The sequence below is a fragment of the Suillus subalutaceus genome (assembly GCF_016647625.1).
Source record: "Suillus subalutaceus strain FC151 chromosome Unknown DFJ58scaffold_43, whole genome shotgun sequence".
In the NCBI taxonomy this organism is placed as follows: domain Eukaryota; kingdom Fungi; phylum Basidiomycota; class Agaricomycetes; order Boletales; family Suillaceae; genus Suillus; species Suillus subalutaceus.
The window spans coordinates 226,309-244,476 of NW_024540292.1; the positions used below are offsets into that span (position 1 = coordinate 226,309).

General features: G+C 47.8%; 6 protein-coding genes across 6 annotated transcripts; 5 read left to right on the forward strand and 1 right to left on the reverse strand.

Moving 5' to 3' along the window:
- Positions 1–1,463: 1,463 nt before the first annotated feature.
- DFJ58DRAFT_784477 (permease for cytosine/purines, uracil, thiamine, allantoin-domain-containing protein) lies at positions 1,464–4,013 on the reverse strand. Its single transcript, XM_041389971.1, has 14 exons — positions 3,781–4,013; positions 3,705–3,717; positions 3,570–3,649; positions 3,319–3,508; positions 3,236–3,265; positions 3,103–3,178; positions 2,772–3,049; positions 2,696–2,718; positions 2,395–2,644; positions 2,269–2,348; positions 2,141–2,216; positions 2,005–2,085; positions 1,814–1,942; positions 1,464–1,760 (listed from the first exon to the last, which is right to left on the reverse strand). The coding sequence occupies exons 1-14, from the start codon at positions 3,915–3,917 to the stop codon at positions 1,548–1,550; spliced, it is 1,656 nt and encodes a 551-aa protein (XP_041244701.1). The 5' UTR covers positions 3,918–4,013; the 3' UTR covers positions 1,464–1,547.
- Positions 4,014–4,152: 139 nt separating this feature from the next.
- Positions 4,153–6,767, forward strand: DFJ58DRAFT_784480 (kinase-like domain-containing protein). Its single transcript, XM_041389972.1, has 7 exons — positions 4,153–4,372; positions 4,428–4,485; positions 4,531–4,627; positions 4,675–4,772; positions 4,824–5,630; positions 5,694–6,198; positions 6,279–6,767. Exons 1-7 carry the CDS (start codon positions 4,340–4,342, stop codon positions 6,421–6,423), a joined length of 1,743 nt encoding a protein of 580 aa, XP_041244702.1. The 5' UTR covers positions 4,153–4,339; the 3' UTR covers positions 6,424–6,767.
- Positions 6,768–9,760: 2,993 nt separating this feature from the next.
- Positions 9,761–11,889, forward strand: DFJ58DRAFT_840836 (CyP450 monooxygenase; the record flags this gene model as incomplete). Its single annotated transcript, XM_041392643.1, has 14 exons — positions 9,761–9,858; positions 9,882–9,901; positions 9,949–10,078; positions 10,131–10,319; positions 10,376–10,527; positions 10,576–10,691; positions 10,748–10,862; positions 10,894–10,934; positions 10,997–11,186; positions 11,234–11,290; positions 11,353–11,377; positions 11,433–11,558; positions 11,612–11,752; positions 11,814–11,889. 14 exons carry the CDS (start codon positions 9,761–9,763, stop codon positions 11,887–11,889), a joined length of 1,476 nt encoding a protein of 491 aa, XP_041244703.1.
- A 1,902-nt stretch (positions 11,890–13,791) lies between these two features.
- On the forward strand, positions 13,792–14,634 carry DFJ58DRAFT_338778 (uncharacterized protein). Its single transcript, XM_041379936.1, has 5 exons — positions 13,792–13,864; positions 13,937–14,020; positions 14,071–14,210; positions 14,262–14,394; positions 14,530–14,634. Exons 1-4 carry the CDS (start codon positions 13,853–13,855, stop codon positions 14,317–14,319), a joined length of 294 nt encoding a protein of 97 aa, XP_041244704.1. The 5' UTR covers positions 13,792–13,852; the 3' UTR covers positions 14,320–14,394; positions 14,530–14,634.
- DFJ58DRAFT_840838 (ParA/MinD ATPase like-domain-containing protein) lies at positions 14,484–15,185 on the forward strand (the record flags this gene model as incomplete). Its single annotated transcript, XM_041392644.1, has 3 exons — positions 14,484–14,712; positions 14,764–14,849; positions 14,910–15,185. 3 exons carry the CDS (start codon positions 14,484–14,486, stop codon positions 15,183–15,185), a joined length of 591 nt encoding a protein of 196 aa, XP_041244705.1.
- A 1,458-nt stretch (positions 15,186–16,643) lies between these two features.
- Positions 16,644–18,138, forward strand: DFJ58DRAFT_840839 (uncharacterized protein; the record flags this gene model as incomplete). Its single annotated transcript, XM_041392645.1, has 8 exons — positions 16,644–16,646; positions 16,805–16,921; positions 16,966–17,089; positions 17,121–17,135; positions 17,468–17,524; positions 17,683–17,809; positions 17,861–18,001; positions 18,063–18,138. 8 exons carry the CDS (start codon positions 16,644–16,646, stop codon positions 18,136–18,138), a joined length of 660 nt encoding a protein of 219 aa, XP_041244706.1.
- Positions 18,139–18,168: the final 30 nt, after the last annotated feature.

Sequence of the window (18,168 nt, forward strand, 5' to 3'; positions counted from 1 at the left end):
TTTTTTCATGGCTTCAGCAGGTTCTACACTTCCAGGTTATTAGACGACCAAAACAAAGGCATGGAATGTGTCTTCTTTCAAGGGGTGGCTGCGGATAGGCAACTTGAGGCCTACGTTCCCCGTATTCGCTAAAATGGGTTGTAGGAGTATCAGTTATACATCTCTTCGATAATGTACATAAGCAGCTGGTGAGGAGTTCTCAAATCCGATTCCCGAGGGCATGGTGGCAATTCACGCTTGAGGGCTTCAGCTACACAGCCTATGCTGTGTATAAGCTGTCACATCACTGATATCAGTCAGATAAGTCAAACTTCCAGTGGACTCAGCTGACTTGACTGAAACATTCGTTGTCTTCACCCATCGTTAAGATGCAGGAGATATCAGCGATAACACCCCGCCAGAAATTTGAAAGACATACCAAGGCAGTGTGTGGTGTCATACACCTGCCTGAGAGACTGCGGATTGTTACTTGCTCATACGACGGCTTGCTGCGATTATAGAACTCGAAGAGTGGGAAACAGATAGGAGATGACTGGAGGGATGGAGACAGTGGGGTATGAACTGTAGCGTTGTGTCTGGACGGGAAGAAAGTGGTTAGCGGAAGTGAGGACGATAACGTGAGGTTGTGGGACATCAAAACATGCAAGGTCATCGCTAAATGAATGGGGCACACAAGCGCAGGAGACATTGGTGATAACACCCCGCCAGAAATTTGAAGGACACGCTGAGTCAGTCCGTGGCGTCATACACCAGTGCTCGACAGACTGCGGATTGTTACTTGCTCATACGACGGCTCGCTGCGATTATAGAACTCAAAGAGCGGAAAACAGATGGGAGATGACTGGAGGGATGGAGACAGTGTGGTATGCACTTAGATAGCGTTGTCTGGAGTCTGGACGGGAAGAAAGTGGTTGGCGGAACCGAGGACGATAACGTGAGGTTGTGCATGCAAGGTTATCGCTAAATGGATGGGGCACACAAAATCGGTGTTGTCTGCTGGAGTCAAGATGACCTGAGAGTGTTTAGTGGATCCTGGGACAGGACTGCAAGACAATGGGATGTAGAAAGTGGAGTGACTATACTCGCTCCAATCGATTGGCAGGGTACGAACTTGTGTGGGCAGCCGTATATTCACCAGACGCGACCATGTTCATGATTGCGACAGGTGGATATCGCAAGGAGCCCTCTACTGGACACAAATATTCCTCAGTCAAAATTTGGGATGCGCGAAGACAGGCAAGCTTGTCGAGGAGTCGAAGACACAAAAACCCGCGGACCCCGGACGAAAAATTGCCTATCTCCACGTCAGACGATCACTTATGTAATCAGGACTTAGAATATGAACTGATCATCTGGTCCAGCACCACCTGCAAACGGTCCGCGATCAAATCGCGCGCGTGTGGGTCTATGTTCTGGTACTTATTCGCATCCATTAAAGTGTGCTCAGGTGAGCAGACAACGAAGAGTTCGAAAAGACGGCCAAGTCAAATATACGGTCCATCAACATTAATGGGGAGAAACACGATGTGCTAGGTGCTATGTATATGTTACACCTGTACTTCAGTGGTCTCGACGTTTACGCTTTTCTTATCCTCGCCTTCAGTACCACTCTGCATTGTTTCTATGGGAGATTTTCTCTCCTTTTCATACTGCTTGTCTATGGGCATGGCGTCGTCCGCAGAGATTAGGGCATCAACATAGGTATCGTGAGCAGGGAACAAGCGCGATGCAACGTAATACACCAGGGATGCAACCACAAACTAGTATAAAAAGGTAAGCAAGACACGTGTGAAGGAGATCAGGAGTGCCGTACCCCATACATCCACGCGATATCGAATAAATGGGTTGCGTACCCTATATTGATAGCTGGATTGATCGAGTTGATAAGGCCGGGCAGCGTGGGGGCAACAGTCACTATCATTGCCAGGACCGCGCGCCAGTTCTATGTAAGCAGTCAAATATATCATGAGGCGATTTAACATAGCCAGTAGCATTAAAGCTTACAAATCCCCCAGTGTAGCGATATCGTCCTGAAGGGTCGTACATAGCGGGAACGTCGACGCGGCCTTTATGCACCAGGTAAAACTGTGTGACGCAAAGTGTTAATTGACGAGCGGGGATGCCTATTAGTTACACCTACATCAGTGACCATGATGCCAGCGAAAGGGCCAAGGAAAATGGTATATCCATCCATAAAACTCAAAAACCCCGTGGCGCTATCGGTGGATGATAAAGACTCTACGAACCTAACACTTGGCGAGGACTTACTTGGCGAGGATCTCCCATGGACACAGAGCCCAGCCACCAATAATCGCACACAATATTTGTCCGCGCCTGATGTTGATATACTGTTTGAAATAAGCGATTGTCTGTGGAAATAGTATAGACGCTAACCTTGGGACACAGAGCTGTCATATCATTTCCTGCCCCGAGTGAATTAGCGCTGATGTTGGTACCAATAGTCGTTAACGCAAATACGAAGGAGGCGAAAAAGGCTGCGGCCCGATTGTCCCAACGATCAATTAACAGAAGAGGGTCCCACAGGACCTCGCCGTAGAGCTGTATTCCAGCACTAGTCACAGCAATTCCGACAAAGCTGCACAGCGTAAATGCGATGGGTATGATAAACGGTTGGACATATTGACTAAAAGCCCATTAGACAACAGCGTCAATCTTAGATTGGAATTATTCATACGCTCGTTCATTCTTGGCGTAGCGCTGCAATTTTGTGAGAAATTGTGGCAGAAGATGTATAAATCTATCTGACTTACAGTAAAATCGGGAATATTGACCGACAAACTGGCATAGATTCCCAAGGCGCTGTTCATCGCGCTCAGCCATGCCCATGAAAAGTAGTTGCCTTCGATAGTTGCATGCTGGGAAAACAAGCCCTCTGAGGCAGGGACCTTAACGAATGCCCATATGACCATTGCTAGCCATGCTATAGGTGTAAGTACACCTTTTGCGAAGAATAACCAACGGATTTTATGAGGAGTCACGAAAAGAAACGGAAGCTGAATCAGCCAATAAAGAAGGTAACACATTAACCCTGACAAATTGGTCTGTAAGTATATGACAAGGACAGCAGGGGAAATGACGCACCGGAGCTGGTAATATTTGCGGAGACAGGTAATTGATTGGGCATGTTTGCAATCGAAGGCCAAATGGCTTTGAGCATCTGAATCGTATTTCAAGTCAGTATGACCAAAGATTAACAGAGTACGAAACAATGCACCTGATACACGCATTGCGACCCGTTGTATGTCTAAATGCATGCATGAGGACTCCTGTCATAAAATGCACTCGCATAATCATTACCTGTATACCGAACCAGAACATAGATAATATGACGCGACTGAACACGGTGAAGTAACTGAACCAGAAGCCGAAAGACGATCGATTTAATACAGGGAAGGCGACGTGAAGACGAGCGCCTATTGTGCCGGTCAAAACCATCACTATGGAAATAATCCCATAGGCAACCGCAATACATGGCATAGCCTGGCGCCTGACACAACATCAGATAAAATGTACAGTCGGAAGCGGAGAACTGGTTCAAGCAGTCATACCAAGATAAACCGATTGCAAGCATGGAGCTAGCCAACTCCCAAACTGCAAGATTAGTAGCATCAGAAATCCAATAGGATATCTAACAAACAGGTATTAGTGAATTGCGCTGTGATAATCGTCGTGGTGTGTCCTACATAATTCCAGGTGCTACGAGGAATCATCGAGGTTATGAAAACAGCTAAAGGGTACAACAACTTCTATCGTGCTTACGTCCATGTTCTCAGACGAAGAGGTACCGGATCCATGTCCTTGTTGCTCCATCCATAGTTCGCGAAAGTCGTTTCTTCACGGTCGAGAGCCCACTTGGAGGGCTTAAAGAAATCGACCACATCCACGCTTTGCGGCATGGTTGGCAGCCAAAAACAAGGAACAAGTTCCTTTTCAAGTTAGTGCATTTCGTTATATACCCGTGCCTCTACACGCATGAGCAGGTGACCTCCACACTTATTTATGTTCAGATAAGAGCTGGATAAGAGTTTAAACGTTCACAGACAACCAGTCACTCACTGGCAACCGCGGAGTCCAAGAACAACTTGTGATAACAAAACTGCCATCTATTAAAACTCGATGCAATGATGCCCAAAAAGGATACTTGACTGACTAATGGACGCACGGAAGCACGTGGAACATATATTCTGTCACAAACGGTCAGCCTGGCCTATGATGTCGGCCTTGCTTCCTGCACCGTAGTAGTTCTCAGTGTAATCATTTTTCTTCAGACCTCTTTTGTTAAACCGCTGTTGACCAGCGGATTTTGTACGATCAACTCATGTCCGACCCATTCGATGTTATACCATTCGAGGTACGTGCTGCTCATATAAGTAGCCCCGAACCACACCCACCGATCTTGTCGAAAGGATATCAAGGGGGAATGGAAGAAGCTAGGATCAGGTTCTTTTGGGAATGTGTATAAAGGTATCTTGTACAATTAAATACTTATCCAAGCTAACAAATGTACAGGATCATACCTGGGCATTGATGTCGCAATCAAAGAAGTCCTGCCATCCAACAGTTACAACGTCGCCAAGTATTTTGAGAGGGAATGGAGATTAATGAAGTAAGCTTGCACTGCTAGCTATAGACTGGCATTGAGCGTTGCCTCAGGGAAGCCCGTCATCCAAATGTTGTGCTGTACCTTGGCCTGTCGCGTGCCCCGCCTCCAGATGGACGAATATTCATAATATCAGAGTACATTGAGAACGGTGCGTCCGGTTTGAAAGCTTTATCTCCTTCTCTTGATACTGTTCATTCAGGAAATCTCAGAATGTACATATTCGATAAGACGAAACCTTTTCCGTGGCGTCTCCGGCTTTCTTTTGCTACAGATATTTCCCGTGCTCTCGCATACCTTCATGCACGCAAGTGCATACACCGCGATTTGAAAGGCGAAAATCTCCTTGTCACCACAAACGGCAGATTGAAGATCACCGACTTTGGTTTCGCTCGGATTGCCGCCCGCAACGAAGAGGAAAGCAAACGTCTCACCTTCTGCGGGACTGACTCCTATATGTCACCCGAAATTCTACTTGGGGAGGAGTTCGATTTGCCCACAGACATTTTCTCTCTCGGCGTAATCTTCTGCGAGATCGCGGCGCGGAGGTTAGCTGATGACCGCCATTTCAAACGTACTGGCCCAACGTTTGGCATTGATCTCGAGGAGGTGCACCGATTGGCCAGCCCCGGTTGTCCACCAGCATTCCTTACTCTTGCGTTCGACTGTCTTGCTGAAGATCCAAAGGCACGCCCCACTACTCGCGTCATTTTAGACAGGCTAGGCGAAATTGAAAAGGAGGTTTTGTCACGTCCAGACACTGATGACTTTCACGTTGGGAGCATCAAACTTATGACAGGAGGCAGACGCCGGGGTGCTGTTCCCCGCATTCCGAGTTTTGGGGCTGGGGTTGGGAAGGACATCAGGCACAATGCGGTCTCCGTCAAAGAGGATGTTCTTGCTGCCCTGTCCAGCGGCGAGGAAAGCAGCGACGAAGAGTCCATGGACGCCATGCAAGGTCTTGCTGTTAGCCTGAATCCAAACAGCGATTGGAGCACGGCTGCCAACGGTGAGATCATTGCTTTAGAGTTCCGACGACTTCTTGTAACGTGCTTCGATTATTGACATTCAGGACACTCAGGTGATAGCACCCAACCTCTTCTCGTCAGTAACTCTAGCACATTGTCAGAATACAGCGCCGTCGTCGACCGGGCCCATGTTCCCACAACTACAGATGACATCGCGACATCTTTGTCTTCCGTTCTCACTATTCGACCTGCACTCGACCCAAACGGAACGGCGGAACCCACTACACCAGGTGCCTCCTTGACTGACAATAGTAATACTCCAACGAACAGCGACTCCATCATGTCCGCGCAGAGTTACCAGACTGCTCAATCGTCCATCCAGTGTTCCACCACAGCGACGAAAGGCCACTCCTCCATCGATTCTCCCCCTATGCTTCACCGCTTCACCTTACTTAGACCTGGTACAAAGCGTACCAGCAGACCGGTATCCCCAACACGTCATGCCGACGGAGGATGGAACCCTCTAGAGCTGATCTTCTCTAGCGGATTACTCGTGCAGAAGTGTGATATATGCTCAAAGAGGATTGGTTGGAAGCCTATTTTGGGAGTGTGACGATTGTGGGCTACGGCAAGTCCCTCACCTCTGAGTCCGATCATACGGATCTGATACATGACTGCTGTAATTGCAGGGCTCATGTCAAATGCGGAGAAGTTGCCCCTCGTGACTGTAATATTCGTTCGGTAATTCAACCAGCTCGGCACACGTCATCGCCCTTGTCAAAAGGAAGGGGCCAGCCAAAGAGGGTGTCCTTACCCAATTCGATCACGCGATAAGGGACCCTGCATGTTCGTATTCTCGGGCCTATTGCGATCATTCCTTAGCTCCTGTCAAGCCACACATAACTTACATTCATGGGTCGATAAATCATACACTACCGGGTCACTCGGTATCCTTTCCTTGTATCGTTTTACCTACATTAATGCATTCCCAGTGTCCTGTACACATCATTTGACAAGGCAAGTAACACTCGAGCTCTGACCGTTATCATTTTGTCGAGTGGCAGCGCCGTCGCCGACAGAATTACATACACGATATCCTTTCACAAGTTTTACCCATAATATTTCAATGGCAGCAGATCATCCATTCGTGTGTTTCGATTATTAACCATCAACTTCTTATCTGTTTAGGAATCGAAGCGAGTGATGTGTGACCATTCGACTGACGTTATTTAGTAAAGATTGCACCGTGTCGGATGAAAGGTAATGAAACTTTTTTTGTGTATTGTCGTCTTCATTGTCCTATTCGTCGAGCTCGCGGTCTTTGCGAACAGCATCCTCTGCCTTTTTTTCCAACCCTAGCTATGCCATGAACGCCGCCACCTCCCTGCATCTTGTCTATAACCCTTGACACCGATTCCGCGCCCGCTCCTTCAACCTGCACTAGAGCTATGCCGTCGCGGCCACCAGGTTTTTTTCAGAACAGCGCATCACGACCGGGCGGCACGTCCGCGTCGAGATCTAGCGCCAGATCCCCTTCGCGCTCGTCGTCGACGTCTCCTTCCTCGTTGTCTCTCCCCACCATTTGGTAGGCGCCTTCGCATTTTTCTTCAGTAACTTCCACTACATCCTGAATTTTCCTTCTCCTATCTTGCAGTCCCACCCCGTGCATACTGCCCTACTGTTCACATACATGTCCCTGTCAGATATTGATAGTCATAATTTGTATATTTCATCCTCATCTCAGACGTTGGGAGCAGAATTCGGAGTAGCGGTGGTTTCTGTTCGACGGCGGCGCCAGAGCTGGCAGCATTGTGGGAGTTGAATTCGGGAGTGTCGATATCGAGTATTGGTTGGGTGGCTCGACGATGGGCGTTTAAGGGAGTGGCGCGAACATGACAGGACAGCGCAGAATAGGTATACGCGAGGGCGGTGGTTGGGACTTGAGTTTCCCATCCTGTTGGGAGCCGATCTAATGATAACAGGGCACTGATAGTAATAGATGATACAGACTCAATTGTCGAAGCACACTGCCACAATTAAGGGTCTCGTCTACGTAGTTAACATTCCGAATAGTAGATCGGCTCCCAACAGGGTGGTGTCCCGGAAACGTGACAAGTCCCTGAACGCATCATGATCAATTACATCAGTGGCAAAGACCAGTCTCTGAATCAGAAAACGACACTCAGTGAAGTTCCCATTCCCTTTTTGCCTCTTGTACCAAAAGCGAGTGGTTTCATCATCGGTTCAGAACTTAAGCTTGATTATGCGCTTGGCAAAATCCGGAGTATTCCCTGATGAAGTTCCTTATAAAACGTGACTACCATCAGCTCCATCGAGGTATATTCATATGTAGTACCTGAGCTGTACGCTGCTGTACGTAGCATTGATGGCCACTGCGGATACATGGACGTCATTATCATCGTATCCCTCACAGTCTTGACCAACCGGCAACTTACCTTGCTTGTCAAGGTTAACTTATCAGCAACTTCCATAGCACGGGTGGGCACACCATGGTCACCCCACTAGTGACGACTAAGTACTGTGTACTCTACGGCGAGTCGATTTCGACTTTTACCGACTCACATGCGCTCACACCGTCGGCTGAAAACTTGAGTCAACAGTGAGCAACTATTCGGGTATGCCAATTGGGGATGAGGACAACGTAGGTGCATGATTTGGACCGTAGATAACTGACTCATATCTTGAGCAAATTGCACGAGGCAAAGCGAAATCAATTCAATGTGGTGTCAGGGAGTTGCCAACTTGGGGCGCGAGCGCCGTTACGATTTCGCTATCTTTTGTCATACCCCCCAATTGAACATTCGTCCGTTTTTTGGTCTAGTTCCATCAGCCAGTTGTCTTCTCCTAATATAGGCTATGTAGATCACGCCGCTACAACGACGAAATATTCTTGTAGGTATCATTTGCGACCCTTACGCGAGTGCAGCCTGGACCCTGGATTCACACTCGGGGTCGTTAGACGGTGACCACACCAGCTTGCTCGGTGACGCGCCATGGCGGGTCACAACGGACACGTGATTCTGCCATCTGCTACGCTTGAACATGGTCCTGCCATTTCTGCCCACAACTTTAATACTAACCGATATTAACTGTTTGGAACTAACAAAGATGGGCTGCTCGGGTCTTGTATTATTACAGCCATTTGCAGAACGCTAGGCCGGAGAAAGAAAAAATACATACATTCGGCAATAAGTCGGACCACAAACTTGTGACTTCTGACAGTCAAGCTTAAGCTTGATCTACGATATCATGGGACGATACATATCCAAGGAACGAAAGCAAATTGCTCTGCAAATGAGCTTGCTAAATATCAAGGACCCAATGATCCGTCGTTACACTGGGATCAGTGAGCAGTCAATGCGATACATTCGGCAGACGTATCGGGAGACTAGCGAAGTCGTGAGGACACCGGAACGAGGTGAGGGTTTATACCAGTTGAGCCCGAGAGCCCAATCGAGTCCTTAGCAAGTGGATCTGATCGGAGATAGAAAATGAAACACCGTAGTCTTGCGTTTGAACTTTGGGCCTAGCGTTCTGGGTACCTTGAAGTGACGTTGCGCAACTCTTGGGGACCAAGAACTTTTCTCGGTCACTCGTCTTCATACCTGAAGCTTATATGTCATGATACAACACCCGAGACCGATCTGAGACCGCATTCAAGCGCTACATATCTGGTTTTGAGTGGACCTACGCACGTACAGCACGTGTGCAACACCTGTACACAGTACTTTAGGAGATACAACCAAGTAAGTACGAACTCAGTTTAATCTAGTGTTACTACACTAAGTGTATTAGGAGGAACCTTTTTTACAAACCATCTTTTCAAGGTTAGCATCGTTACGCCAATGTTCGACGCGCGTTCAAGCAGTAACTTACTAATAAAAATGGCAGGTTGCAAAACAATGTCCGAAATTAATATGTCATCTGGTGACTTTTATGTATTGTGGTTATTCGGTACGAGCCTTCAAATTCAAAGCTTTGATACGACGTCCCATGCCATTTCAACTGTAACAGCAGAGTACAAATAAGCTCCTCTTCCCGAACGTGACGGTTTTCTGAATAACGCATCCCAGCACCATATCCAGTACAGCAGCGTGAAGATGTCGTTCCCCTATATCCTCGTCGTAACCGTCACGGTCTTGTTGCTACTATGTTGCTGGTCCTGGTCAAGGAAGTCAGCTGGGCTGCCCCTTCCGCCGGGACCCGCGATCACTGCCATTCATTGGGAACATTGGTGACATCGACGTAGTGAATCCATGGCGTACATATAGTGAATGGAAGGAGAAATATGGTCAGTACTGCAATTTTAAATACTTGCCTCTCTCACATCTCCAGTAGGTCCCATTGTATCATGTCGTCTGATCGGCCAGACCGTCGTCATAATCAACTCTGAGAGAGTTGCACGGCAACTCCTTGATCAACGCTCAGCGATATACTCTGACCGTCCTGCAGGTCCTGTGCCCAGACTGTGAGGTCGCACTTCCTCCTTGTTATTCGCTCTAATCGCGACAAACCATTAGTTTTGGCATAGATTTCATCACGGCATTTCTTCCGTATGGAGATACACTCCGGCTTCATCGACGATTGTTTCACCAAGCATTGCGATCTGACGCAGCAGATTCTTATCGAGATCTCTACTTAACCAAGGCTCGCCAGCTGTTGTCTAACCTTCTTGACTCTCCTGAGGCGTTCGAGAAGCACCTTTTCCTGTAAGTTCGCCATTCTTCGCCCGCTGACGGCCCTACGATTACTGAGATGGGACCAGGTACACTGCTTCGATTATCATGTGCGTAACGTACGGACATGATAAAGTCTCTTGGGATGCTCGCCCGATTAAATCGGTCGCCGAACTTCTGGAGCTAATAAATGTTGGCCTTCCACCTGAAAGGAGTGCAATACTCACGGCATTCCCTATACGTACGCAATTTTATTTAAGATAGAACTTCTGATGCTACCTCATTGCAGTTACGCGACTACCTGCCTGGTTTCCGGGTGCAGCATTCCAGCGTATTGCGCAGCGTACGCGAAAGCTCGCACTTGAGTCCATGAACGAACCATTTGAATACGTAAAAAGGAATATGGTGAGCACGCGACATACTAGTAATCTTGTGAATGCGAATACTCATGGGGGCTGAAGGCCGCTGGAAATGCACCGAAGTCAATGGTGTCGGATCTTTTGTCTGAAATGGGCGAGGGAAAGGAGGCTTTTCCAGAACAGGCAGTGAAAGAAGTTGCCTTGACCGTCTTTGTTGGTGAGTGTGTTCGGTTTCTATTACGTTACAGGACGAGCCAACATACATACGTTCATAGCTGGGTTTGATACGGTGGGTCCACCATGCTACACTAAGACGTAGACTGCGGACAGATCAGCTGATGGATTACACAGAGCTCTTCCACGTTGTCTTCTTTCATACTAGCGATGGTTTTGCATCCCGAGGCTCAGCGGCTCGCTCAACAAGAAATTGATTCTGTCGTTGGCGTTGATAGACTGCCGGATTTTTATGACCGACCATCTTTGAAGTACGTGGAGGCAGTTTTCCGGGAAACTATTCGTTGGCATGTCGTTGCACCACTTGGTGAGGGACTTGATGTGTCAGCCATATCATTCTCATTGTTCCGGCAGGTCTTCCTCATGCAACATCAAGCGATGACGTCTTCGAGGGCTATTTCATTCCAAAAGGTTAGTCGGCGGGTTTATTCTTATGTTTGCATCACATATTAATGTGACGTGTTTCACCATAGGCTCTCTCATTATGCCTAATATATGGTTTGTGTCAATTTTCTGATGAGTTTTGCGCTTTGTAACTTGGTCGCCTCTTCAGGGACATGTCCAGAGAAGGACACGATGATCCTGATGTTTTCAGACCCGAAAGGCACTTTGCAAGTGACGGGACGCTTTTACCAGACACGATAGCGGCCAAACCTATGTGGGGTTTTGGAAGGAGAGGGTGAGTGGGAGTCCGACCTCATCCAGGAATTGTTCTTCTCACAATCTGGTTAGGTGCCCAGGGCGTTTCATTGCCGAAGCTGCAACCTGGAGTGCGGTGGTGCACCTCCTTGCAGCGTTCCGGATAACAAAAGCAAAGGATGAAGCAGGGAAAGAAATTGAAGTGAAAGAAGAGTTCACATCTGGAGTGGTCTGGTGTGTTCCTGTGTGCTTGAGATATGAAGCATCGGTATCCTCATTGCTGTTGATTTTATAGCCGACCCGTGCCGTTTCAATGTTCCTTTGTCCTCCGATCGACGGGAAGGGAGAAGGCTATCCGCTTGGGTGATTAATCTTGGATGAGGGTTTGGATCTCATGTGACCTGATTATTCTAGCTGTACGAGGCGAGTTAGTTAACTTGTAACACCAACTCATCGCGATTATGTGTTGACACATTGTACTTAATTACTACTCGTAGTCAATCGGACCGTTTGATATTGGTTCGCTATCTTATGCTGACTTGGAGCGGTGTCCACCCACGTGCGTCCCGCGTGCCAGGGAGCAAACTTCAAAGCCCACCCCTCCGCTGTGTCTGCTCATCAGGAAAACCCTCCGATACTAAGCTAGGCACACTTGCTGATTTTTTTTACAAGTCATGATCATCAGTAAACCGGTGAGACTCATATATTCCCAGCCGAAATGCTTTTTATTGATCTAGCACTAATTCGTACAACTTGTCTAGTTTTTTTTTCCGCAATTTGACATACTTAGTATCGGAAGGTTTTCCTGATGCTCAGGTTGCCATGATGGCTTACAATACTAAATGGCTGGCATATAGCTCATCGCTCCACGGATCATCAGCTGGAAAAACAAAGCAAATTCGAGCTGGCATTGGTTTTGCATCGCAACTAATGATATTTTGCCAACTCGTCTTGCTTCACAACGGCAATCTATCTGGCATTGCATATTGCATGTTCGAAAACGGATTTCAAATGGATAGATACTTCCTGCGTCACCCGGACATGAAGCTAAGAATAATATTAATATTCAGCACATGTATAACAAGCCGTCTTCCTACTGTCCCATTTAGATCAACTTGACCCCACATATCACATCCTCACAAACGATGCGTTTCTCCTCTGTCCTCACCGTTGCTGCTGCTTTGACAGCATCAGTATCTGCCAGTCCCACTGCCGTTAGTACCGGAGGTTTGTCCTAAATTGTGCCCAGACTGGCATTGTTGCCCTGGGCAGGTATGTCTGCCGGTGGGCAACATTTGTTGTGAGTATGAATATTTTGTGTCCACCATATGACTCACCGGTATGGTAGGCTGTCATGACGTGTGTGGCAATATTTGTGACAGTGAACTAGGGTGCCGGTGAGTCGCGTTTCTACTTAGTATCAGTGCAGATGATGGTTGAACGTTGAACGTTGAAGCGCTGATGGCATGACGTGCAAAGTGCTAGCAGTTTGATGTTGAGTTGATCAATGTCTCGCTTTTGAACAAATTTCACTGCCGCTCGAGCAATGGAGATCTTGGAATAGGGAAATCTCAAATACTTGAATACATAGAATATGATTGAAGTACTTGGGAGTTTTGTAGTCTCGTTTGTAAGCTTGAATATAGAAGCCCTCGATGTCAGTGGCACCACGACTCCTCCCCACATAGGCGCTGGTTACTAGGCGTTACGGATGCATTTTCGGTCTGCAGTAGCCCGCTGAGGCGTGTCGCGACCCCCACTAGATCATGATAGTGGTATATATGGAAGTAGGTCATTGTCAATTGCGAAAGCTTCAGATCCAGAAATGCACTTGACCATCATTGAACTTGACCGCTGTGAGTGATCCAGCGTGTGCACTTTCAACCATTCATAAGCGTATGCAGGTGGGGACATTGACGAGCGCTGTAAATAATCCACGAGATGCCGAACATGCATCAGTTCTACCTGTTGTCGCAGCCTTGCTGGCTCGTGAAAAGTTTTTGCGTATTGTTGTAAGCGCTGCAAGCTGGATTTCGAAGACATTGATGTCTCTGAAACGACAGTGGACCCAAGATTTCAAACGTGCGTGAGTATCTCGGAGGAGCCTGCGGTGACCGGACCAAAAATCCGGTTCGAACCATGGTTCTGGACCACCACCAACCAGGCTGAGGCTTCATCTACAAACAACCTCGCAGGAGCCAGCTGGAGATGTGTTGACAGTGATGCCCCCAGCGTTGGACTAGGGCAAAGGCTGCGTGCAGAGAACTCGATTATGTGTGTTGTTGTGCTACCTCCAGCGTTGGACTAGGACAAAGGCTGTGTGCAGAGAACTCGATGGCATCATGTGTGTTGTTGTTGTTGTTGTTGTTGTGCTACACTATGTAATTTGCTCAAATATTGTCACTTCTGTTGATGAAGTTCACCTTAAATTTAGTACGGCACTATGGTACGGTTCCGCGCACCTTCGCGTCGACTGCAAGCCGAAGCCATGAAAATCCTTTGGTGAGTTGAAGGACTTTTATGTCTGTGTTTCTGACAATGCGTCCTAGTAGGGTCTCCCATTTCGTCCGCCCTCTGCACCCCAAATGCCCCGACGCGGCGGGCCAATCCAAAAACGACATATCGAGCACGTAAAGAAGGTAATCGTTGTAGCAAGCGGAAAGGGGGGTTGTGGGCAAGAGCACAATAGCAGGTACGTTTCAGCAGCAACTGAACGGAACTTTTCGAATGACCACGAATGAAGTAAATCTTGCTTTCTCCCTCGCAATGCTGTCTCATCGACCACGAGTTGGCATACTTGATTTGGACTATTTTTGGACCTTCTATTCCTACCTTGATGGGACTCCAGCATTCGGACGATCCACATTTAACTCCCGGTTCGTTTCCTGACACACACCGTGAGCTTCCGGTGACTCTGTTACTAGCTGGCGCTCTTCTCCCCATAATTAATCATGGCATTCCTACAATGTCTATGGGCTACCTTGTCCCTCGGCCGCCGCCCGACTCCACAGAATTTGAAGGTGCGATTGTCTGGCGCGGCCTTATGGTTCAAAAAGCCGTGCAGCAACTCCTCTTCGATGTTGACTGGCGGGACGCTGGTGGATCTGGTCCTGGGCTGGACGTACTAGTCATAGATATGCCCCCGGGAACGGGAGATGTCCCTCTTACACTGGGACAATTAGTTGTCGTCGACGGTTCGCTTCCACGAGCTCTTCAGATGTTGTTCGCCGTCTAAAATGAAATAGGCGCAGTCATCGTTTCAACTCCACAGGACATCGCACTAACAGATGTAAGAAGAGGAATTTCTATGTTCAAAAAGATCTCCGTTCCGGTAAGTATTATACATATTGTCTTTCGGCCTCACCCTCATTTTGTTCGTCGCCATCTACAGATAACAGGTCTCATCCTTAACCAAGCGTCCTTCCTATGTCCTTCTTGCAACACCGCGCATGAGCTATTTGGGACTTCAGCTAATGCATCGCGCCTTGGGATCCCTCTACTAGCGCAACTCCCTCTTGTTGGGGGTGTGAGCTGGGGTGGAGATCGCGGCATTCCATACGTTCTTGAAGGAAAACATGCAGATGGAAAAGACGGCAGGGCGGGAGAGATGTGGCGAGATGCGATGAACGAAGCAGCAAGCAACATTTGGGAGTTAGTTCACAGCTGAGTGAGTACTACCATGAAGGATCCTTCTGTACATAGCTTTGCTTGCGTTTGCCTTGGAATTGCACAAGGAGCATTCTTTGGAATCATTCTCTGAGTGGAGGCAACATATCGACCTGTTTCCGCTACCTTTGACGATAGACTCTACTTGCTAAACCCTCACTGCCCGCCACATTACTGATTGTGACATGGAAAGGCCGTGCTCTATTGCATCTGCCATGAATAAACAACTACAATACGAGAAATGAGTTCAGAGCAGAGCCGCCTGAGTGCGCCCGTCGCTGACTAAGCTATGGAGATCGCCGCTGCCTCTCTCTTTGGGACTGACTGCCTCTAGTCCATGCCTTGGAGCCCCTGGTCCAGTGTCTACTTCTATGCCTCAATGTACTCGCAGATGCACCCATATAAATCTATGTTGTCTCCCTACCTTCAAACAGCTTCTCTCTTTGTTATGCATCCCTTCAACCATTTTGTTTTCCTTCACGATGTCACGCCTTATCTCGCTAACTATTAGTACCTGCAAGTATGTTGAATTTTAATGTACTTATCATGTCTCTGTCTCCACCACTACTCAGCCTGTTACTTTGAATTGAATCCCTCCTCATCTTGTACAGCTTTCGCCTCACCACACCCTGGCAGGAGTATCAATACACCCCTTGCTATTGTAGAAGGCTATGTATTCATACAACAGCTATCTTCAAGGCTTCTTTGTATTCATGGCAAGCCAGCCGTCATCAGCAGCTTTGGCCCGGCCTGGATTTTTTTTGCAAGCCAGAGTCATCTCAGGCCAGGCCAGGCCAAAGCCACGGCTTTGGGGCCAAGCCGGGCCGGAACATCACTAAAATTATTTGACATCCTGTTCAGAGTCTGAACAGGATGTCAATACTAGTTCTGAGTCCCCATCCTCGAGAACAGCATCCGAGCTATTGAATTTACGTTCCATAAGGCTTTCGAGCCTCCGCGCGTTGGCAATGCAAGCGGATTTACGCTCGTTTTTTTCTTTACCTGCAATGCAAACATAATTAGATTCTGTACTTGCACTTGCCTTTGCGTCCGTCGCGGCCTCTTGTGTGGTCCGTGTCACCGGTGTGTCCAACTCAAAGGGAGGATTTTCTATCGCATCACGGTGTCACCTGCAAGGTACTTAGCATACACACATATTTACACGAGAATCGCGTTGAGAATCCGTTCTGGTTATCAATAATATCAGATAATTCAGATTGGGGTGTTCAAAGTAACTGCGATTTTCACACGATTTTCGCATTTTGAATCGTCCTTAGTACAGGTAATCGCACGCTGAATCGTCTCAAAATCGTTCACTCTGACTCGGACTACCAGGTAACCACTATTAGAATATTGTGTCATTTGCGTCTGAGAAAACTCTTTTCCGACTATCGTGGGAGTCGGGGACTGGCAGGGAATCACTCAAAGCCACTCTACTTAGACTGGACACACTGGCACAATGGTACGTCTACCAGGCTCGACAATGCGGGAGCCTGGTCGCCGAACTTCTGGAGCTAATAAATGTTGGCCTTCCACCTGAAAGGAGTGCAATACTCACGGCATTCCCTATACGTACGCAATTTTATTTAAGATAGAACTTCTGATGCTACCTCGTTGCAGTTACGCGACTACCTGCCTGGTTTCCGGTGTGCAGCATTCCAGCGTATCGCGCAGCGTACGCGAAAGCTCGCACTTGAGTCCATGAACGAACCATTTGAATACGTAAAAAGGAATATGGTGAGCACGCGACATAGTAGTCTCGTAGACGCGAATACTCACAGGGGCTGAAGGCCATTGGAAATGCACCAAAGTCAATGGTATCGGATCTTCTGACTGAAATGGACGAGGGAAAGGAGGCCTTTCCAGAACAGGCAGTGAAACAAATTGCATTGACTGTCTTTGTTGGTGAGTGTACTCGCTTTCTATTACGTTACAGGACGAGCCAACATACGTACGTTCATAGCTGGGTTTGATACGGCGGGTCCACCATGCTACACTACGACGTAGACCGCAGACAGATCAGCTGATGGATTACACAGAGCTCTTCCACATTGTCCTCTTTCATACTAGCGATGGTTTTGCATCCTGAGGCTCAGCGGCTCGCTCGCGGCTCAACAAGAAATTGATTCTGTCGTCGGCGTTGATAGGCTGCCGGATTTTTCTGATCGACCATATTTGAAGTATGTGGAGGCAGTTTTTCGGGAAACTATTCGTTGGCATGTCGTTTCACCACTTGGTGAGGGACTTGATGTGTCAACCATGCCATTCTCATTGTTCCGACAGGTCTTGCTCATGCAACATCAAATGACGACATCTTCGAGGGCTATTTCATTCCAAAAGGTTAGTCGGCCGATTCTGACTTTCGGCGGGTTTATTCTTATGTTTGCATCCATACTAATGTGACGTGTTTCACCATAGGCTCTCTCATTATGCCTAATATATGGTTTGTGTCAATTTTCTGATGAGTTTTGCGCTTTGTAACTTGGTCGCCTCTTCAGGGACATGTCCAGAGAAGGACACGATGATCCGGATGTTCTCAAACCAGAAAGGCACTTTGGCAAGTGATGGAACACTTTTACCAGACACGATAGCGGCCAAACCTATGTGGGGATTTGGAAGGAGAGGGTGAGTGAGATCAACCTCATTCAGGAATTGTTCTTCTCACAATCTGGTCAGGTGCCCAGGGCGTTTCATTGCCGAAGCTGTGATGTGGAGTGCGGTGGCAAATCTCCTTGCAGCGTTCCGGATAACAAAGGCAAAGGATGAAGCAGGGAAAGAAATTGAAGTGAAAGAAGAGTTCACATCTGGAGTGGTCTGGTGTGTTCCTGTGTGTTTGAGAAATGACGCATCGGCATCCTCACTGCTGTTGATTTTATAGCCGACCCGTGCCATTTCAATGCTCTTTTGTTCTCCGATCAACGGGCAGGGAGAAGGCGATCCGCTTGGGCGATTAATCGTGGATGGGGGTTCGGATCTTATGTGAC

Coding starts and splice junctions, on each gene's coding strand:
- DFJ58DRAFT_784480 (XM_041389972.1), top strand. CDS start 4,340: ATGTCCGACCCATTCGATGTTATACCATTCGAG. Junction 4,773..4,823: donor ATCAGAGTACATTGAGAACG/GTGCGTCCGGTT, acceptor CTGTTCATTCAG/GAAATCTCAGAATGTACATA. Junction 5,631..5,693: donor TTGGAGCACGGCTGCCAACG/GTGAGATCATTG, acceptor ATTGACATTCAG/GACACTCAGGTGATAGCACC.
- DFJ58DRAFT_784477 (XM_041389971.1), bottom strand. CDS start 3,917: ATGCCGCAAAGCGTGGATGTGGTCGATTTCTTTAAGCCCTCCAAGTGG. Junction 2,719..2,771: donor TCAATATTCCCGATTTTACT/GTAAGTCAGATA, acceptor ACAAAATTGCAG/CGCTACGCCAAGAATGAACG. Junction 2,217..2,268: donor CCATGGGAGATCCTCGCCAA/GTAAGTCCTCGC, acceptor ATCCACCGATAG/CGCCACGGGGTTTTTGAGTT.
- DFJ58DRAFT_338778 (XM_041379936.1), top strand. Junction 14,021..14,070: donor GAAGCCATGAAAATCCTTTG/GTGAGTTGAAGG, acceptor GCGTCCTAGTAG/GGTCTCCCATTTCGTCCGCC. Junction 14,211..14,261: donor GGGCAAGAGCACAATAGCAG/GTACGTTTCAGC, acceptor CCACGAATGAAG/TAAATCTTGCTTTCTCCCTC.